The sequence below is a fragment of the Malus sylvestris genome, chromosome 8 (genome assembly GCF_916048215.2).
Source record: "Malus sylvestris chromosome 8, drMalSylv7.2, whole genome shotgun sequence".
Lineage (NCBI taxonomy): Eukaryota > Viridiplantae > Streptophyta > Magnoliopsida > Rosales > Rosaceae > Malus > Malus sylvestris.
The window spans coordinates 23,688,087-23,693,819 of record NC_062267.1 but is presented as its reverse complement, the minus strand read 5'-3'; the positions used below and the strand labels follow the sequence as shown (position 1 = coordinate 23,693,819).

At 40.3% G+C, this 5,733-nt stretch overlaps 1 protein-coding gene across 1 annotated transcript; it reads right to left on the bottom strand.

Annotated features, from left to right (window-relative positions):
* Nucleotides 1-2,358: 2,358 nt before the first annotated feature.
* On the bottom strand, nucleotides 2,359-5,096 carry LOC126631555 (uncharacterized). The gene is made up of 5 exons (XM_050301677.1): nucleotides 4,599-5,096; nucleotides 4,400-4,498; nucleotides 3,999-4,040; nucleotides 3,604-3,733; nucleotides 2,359-2,672 (listed from the first exon to the last, which is right to left on the bottom strand). Exons 1-5 carry the CDS (start codon nucleotides 5,079-5,081, stop codon nucleotides 2,494-2,496), a joined length of 933 nt encoding a protein of 310 aa, XP_050157634.1. The 5' UTR covers nucleotides 5,082-5,096; the 3' UTR covers nucleotides 2,359-2,493.
* Nucleotides 5,097-5,733: the final 637 nt, after the last annotated feature.

Genomic DNA, 5,733 nt, shown 5'->3' with positions numbered 1-5,733 from the left:
TTGCTATACTCGTCAGAATGTTCGTCAGTTTTCACGCCTTTAACATCGTGCATCTGGGCTGTGCAGATTATGGTGTTATGATGATGATTGCGTACGTCTGAAGGTAGGGCTTGAGCTTCCGAGTGCAATAACTAGCGTCAAAATCAAAGTTTTGATTTTTGGGTATCTGGCTTCCGTATCAAAGAGAGCTTTTGAACTGTAAAATATAGGTGGTTGGGCCCCCGACTTTTCTCGTATGAGGGTAGAGCTTATTGTTGCTTCAGATACCGTCATATAGATGCAAAGATCCTCTGCTACCTCCGACTTGGATAGTAGAGGAGGTGATGTCAGGTCAGACATTGGATCTCCTTCAGAGTGGTGGGGGACTTCATATATAGGATTGCTTAGATCTTTTTTGGATAAGCATTCGGCGTGGTATGACCGCTGCTTAGGGTCAAGGAAGATATGCTTGGCTTCTTCTTTGGGTTCCCATCCTGATTCATCTTTTAGGGCATTGTCGACCTTAACGCTATTTTCTTGACCTGACTGCTGTAATTGCTATTTAGCGAAGGTAGAATCGTCATTTTGCACTTCAGCTGCTACTGTTGGGGTGAAAGACTTCTTCCTGGATTTTGTGCCTGGTAGGGCAACGAAGCCTCCAATTGCCCCTGGTGTTGACCTGCTGGTCTATGTTGCTATTCAGCATGTCCTGCTCGTCTATGTTGCGGTTGCAGTGCACGTGGTTTATGCTGTGCTGCTCGCCGTCACGCGGCTTTCCTCTGAGCATCATGCGGCTGCCTACTCCGTTGCCTCGTAGGAGGATCTCTTTGTGGGCCTAGCCTCGTGTGGACGCTTCGCCTGGAATGTCCTGAGTGCTCGTCGGAGTGTAGACCCAACCTTGAATGCACACCAATTCGTGAGTTGAGTCGGGAATGAACATTTCTCTGTGCATTTAGGCAGGAGAAGACGTTTCCCCGAGGGCCCAAACGAAAGTACATGGCCGTGGTTGTTGGAGCTGGTCACAGGGCGCGTTGGGTCGGCGCCTGCTCGCCTTAGATCTGCATAGCCGTTGGGCTACCACATCTTGACTTGCTAGCTGTGTGGCTTGGGCTTGGGCTCGTTGAGCTATCTGGCTTGCAGCAGCTACTGCGTTTTGGGTCTCCTGCCCATGGGTTTGGAAATGGACTTGGGTCTTCTACCTAGGGTTTGGTTCGTGTGTTGCAAGGGCAGCACTATTGAGGCTTGGGTCGTGGCCTGGTGGCCTTGCCGCGACTGCTGGGTCACGACAATGGTGGTGGTGCGGCTCCGTGGCGGTAGGGCTCCTCCTGCTGTCGTGTTGAGCCTTGAGGATCTTCGTCGTGGGGCTATGTCCTCGTCTCCAATCTCCGCTCCAAATCTTTGCACGTACGGGGTTCCATTCGTCGTAGTTTCATAATTTCCTATCAATGTATCCTTTCTCTAGGGATTGATCAAGAAACTTTTCTAGGAAAAATTAATTGATACGATGTGTGAGAAATTCAACGTAGTAGAAAATTCAAGAAACGAGGCTTCTTCGAGTATTTTGAATCAGCTCTCAATGAAAGCACCAATTTGTCGATGCAAATTTCTGCCGTCTTCAGTCTTTTTAGGGTTGCAAAAGTTAGTTTCTCTAAAAGAGTAAAGTGTTTAGGCTTTTTAGGGTTGCAAAAGCTCTCAAAATTTGGTAGAATATGGGGTATTTATAGGGTTAGGGCCGGCCATATAGTGTTTAATGGAAATATATTCTCTAAATATTCCCAAGATATTAAATAGGAAATAATATCATGAGATAATCGTGTAGTTATTATCCCTAATTTATTTAAATTAGGATTACTTACTTGATTGGAGTCAATCTTCAATTAGGAATGTATTAAAGATAGGATTTGGATAATTAATCCTTATCTTTAATTCCTTGCCAAGGGCAGGTGAGCTCTGGGCAGTCGTGTTCAGCTGTTGAGTCCTCCAGGGATGTGAGCTACTTGTGGTAGCATCTGAGAAGCCTGCCCATTTATTGAGGGCACTCTTGTTTTTCTTGAATAAAAGTCTATGCGTCGCCTCTAGAATTTTTGGGATTATTTTAGGCTCCACAATGTTAGTTTGAGTGGAATTATAATATTTAAACTATTACTTATCTTTTTACTAGGGCCGATGTGAGATTCAACATGTGATAGATCTACAACTTCCAAGGTTTAGTTCTTGTGAGTATAAAATTTTCGCGTTGGTTGGATTTCAGTCATCCGTGGCTAAAGAATTGTATCATATTGCTCGTAAGTTTGTAATTAAAATTGTAGTGTATCAGCGATTGCAGTCTCTATTGAGTTCTGTATGAATATTGAGTTGCATAATTATAGAGTCAAAACATAAAACAATTCTCCTCTAATTTTTCTTGTTAAAAACATTTGACACAACTTAGAAACTAATTAGGCTTTTAATCACGCCTATATTATAATATCAACAAAAATAAATAAGACGGCGTTTAAATTGAATACGTATCCTCTAGTGTTGGTCTTTCTCTGCCAATATCTTTTGAATGTTGTCAATGAAGCTCATCATCGTCTCTAAACCCTTTTCGTCAAGTCTCGGAACAGTGTGGCCTTTCGGATGATGAATCACCGAAGCATCTGCACAATGTTCCAACAGTTCAAGCCCGTACGGCTTCAAGAAGTCCATCTCTCCTGCAACACATACGTAACACGGTGGTAAATAATCAAGTCCAATGCATAACATGCCTAATTGGGATACGAATTTAAAGTCACCCATTCCGAACTGTTAACTGAAATGAGTCGTGATATATGTAATCCACGAACGAACATCTCAAGGCCGTAGATGATTCTAGATATTAAGAAGGTTTAACAATGCGGAACTCTCAAGTGGAAGGTAGACCGTCAACATTAATAGGTGATTTTGGATCTTTGATTAGAACAAGTCATTGTCCTCCTATGTAGAACCAATTAAGCAAAGATCTACTCATCTTGCAGTTTGACTAAACAATGGAAACGGAAAATGCGATCAACCAAATACTTAAATCCATATAATAACAATACAAATTTGACCAGGATTGCAATAATATGGTTTGCAGTTTGCAGCTTGTAGCTTGCGCATGCTAATTGTTAGGTAAGGAAATGTGCGTCACACTAAGTCAACAACCGAGCTCTAAATTATCAGAATTATGACATGTAAGAATTGACAATCACCCACACTTGAACGACTATTAATCGTTAATTGAAATGAGTCCAATAACATATAAGAATTGACAAATGAATACAGTTCGACTCTGAATCCACACACCTACCCGGTTCTATATAATTTAGAACTCAGTTGGTGACTTGGTGTGGGTGTGACGGAATCATAATAGAATGACTATACTGATGTTTAACGTTCAAAATCAGGAATCACATTTATTGATTTTCATTGTTAGGGACCAAAATAAGACGTTAGGTTAATTTTAGGAACCATTTTGACTAAAAAACCTAAACTTAATCTCCTACAATATAAAACTCCCTGAACCAAAAGACTTGAGCAACTTTGAATCCTCGATTGATTGTGCACCTAACAAAGTTATTTTGTGCATTTGGAAATTGACCAAAGAAAGGAAAAGGAAAATACCTAAAAAGTGAAGGGAGGGGCACTGAATGGGAGAGGAATAAGCATCCTCAGCCACTGCCGGTGACTTGAATTTTGCTCCTCCAATTATTATCAGGAATTTAATTTTGGGAACTTTAGTCAATGCCACACCCTGCAAGCAAACCGAAACGACCGCACTTCAGTTCCATGGTCACCTTTCATTTCATTGAATTAAAGAAAACTAATGAAAAGAACTTGAAGATTTTGAATTTTAACGAAAACGACAAAATAAAAAGTAAAATAAATAGTAATATAATTGACTTTTTAGTATAAAAATATAGTTTTTCGTTAAAATTAACAGTACCATGAGCTTTTCGTTAAAGTTCTCTAAATTAAATTATACTAAACACTTGAAATATTTGCTCTTTTCTTTGTACCTTCGCTTGCAGCCCCGGCAGCCCAGCCGATATTACTGCTCCCTGTATTCATCAAAACCATATTAAAAGATAACAGAAATTATAATTGCTTAGAGATGAGGTGGTTAAAAACATTCCGTAGTAAATTACTGTAAATTATAAACGACTTAAAACTCAAACAGCTAAAAGCGTTTTGCATTTGATTAAAACACGAAAAAAATGTCATATTTACTCACAAGGAAGGAGAATGCGTGATATGAACGTTAGTTATATTACGTGACACTAACACATATGGAACAAAAAGTAATGCAAACCTCCATTTCATGGATTTCCGAAACGAAAATGACATCTCAGATTTGACTACAGTACTTACGATTTTTGTGAATCAATAGAGGATTAAAGGGGTCAAGTAAAATAAATACCTGGGAAAAACCAACAAGGCCATCGAACGGCCCCTGTTTAACCATGTAATCCTCTATGTATTCCAGACACTTATCAAAGTTTGTGTACTCTGAAAATTCCTGTGGAAAACAAAATTACATTCTACAAAAAGGTAAAAGAAAAAACAAAAAGCAAGAACAAGAATCTGGGATTTGGTTTTTTTTTTTCTTTTTTTTTTACCTTGTTGAATTGGAACCACTCGTAATAAGGAGGATCGAAAATGCCTTCAACTTCGGATTTACCTTGGGCCGGAAAGGGCGCATCGAGATAAACCATGTCGAAATTCTCCAGCACCGATTCCGGCCACTTTCCCACTTGTTTCCTCATGATTTCTCCGTTCGTTCGGAACCCATGGAGGCACAGAAACCTGGGTTTCCTCGAACACCAGCCGCCGCCTCCTTCGCTTCCTTCGCTTCCCATGTTCTCTTTTTCTGTTGTTTTTCGGAGATAATAAGGAGAATAAGAATATTCCGATCGGTCGACGAGGTTGCTCTTCTTCTTCTCGGGAGCTCCGGTAGTGTGGGAGGAGCGATGGAATGCGAGTGGAATTTGGTTGGATTTAAAAGGTGCAGGTTTGAGGGCGAGTTTGGCCTTGACGACGTCGTGTGGGGCGCTCCCTCGTTCCATGTGAAAAACGGTGTTTGATGCGAGGGATGACGTCATCGTCAGGGAAATTTGAGAACGCAAGCTTTGACCCCGCGTGGGTTATCTCCATGTGTGCGCCATTGAAAAAATCGATCGATTTAAATTATAAAGCGGTCCTTGACATTCGGTTGGATTTCTATTAAAGTACCCATTTAATAAAATTTATTTTTACAATTTGACCCCTATAGTTGTCCAATGTTTCCAATCCCGTCAAATGATTGAACAACGAGGAAGAACTTTGTATGTGCTTATGAAAGATTGTGCTACTCTCTATATTGCCAATTAATTTTATGGTAGATCCTCAACTTTCTTCATGGTACCAGAGCAAGTTATCCCATGTGTGAAACTAAACGATCACACGTGCTCCACGTCACCCAATTTATGTTGTCCACATGTTAGGCTTGAAGATGAATCTCATATCTAGGAGAGATTTTTCAGTGTGACCGTCACACGAGGTGATACACCACGTGTCCCTATATAAATGGTGGATTATGTGTGTCAAAAGGTTAATAACTTAAAAATTAAAATTTTCCACCACTTGGATAAAAACACGTGGTGTACCATCCGTGTTCCCGTCCCAATTAAAAATTTATCCATATCTAGGAAAGAAAGGATCTTGCATGTGCTTATACGAGATTGGCCACTCTTTATATAGTCAATTAATTTTATA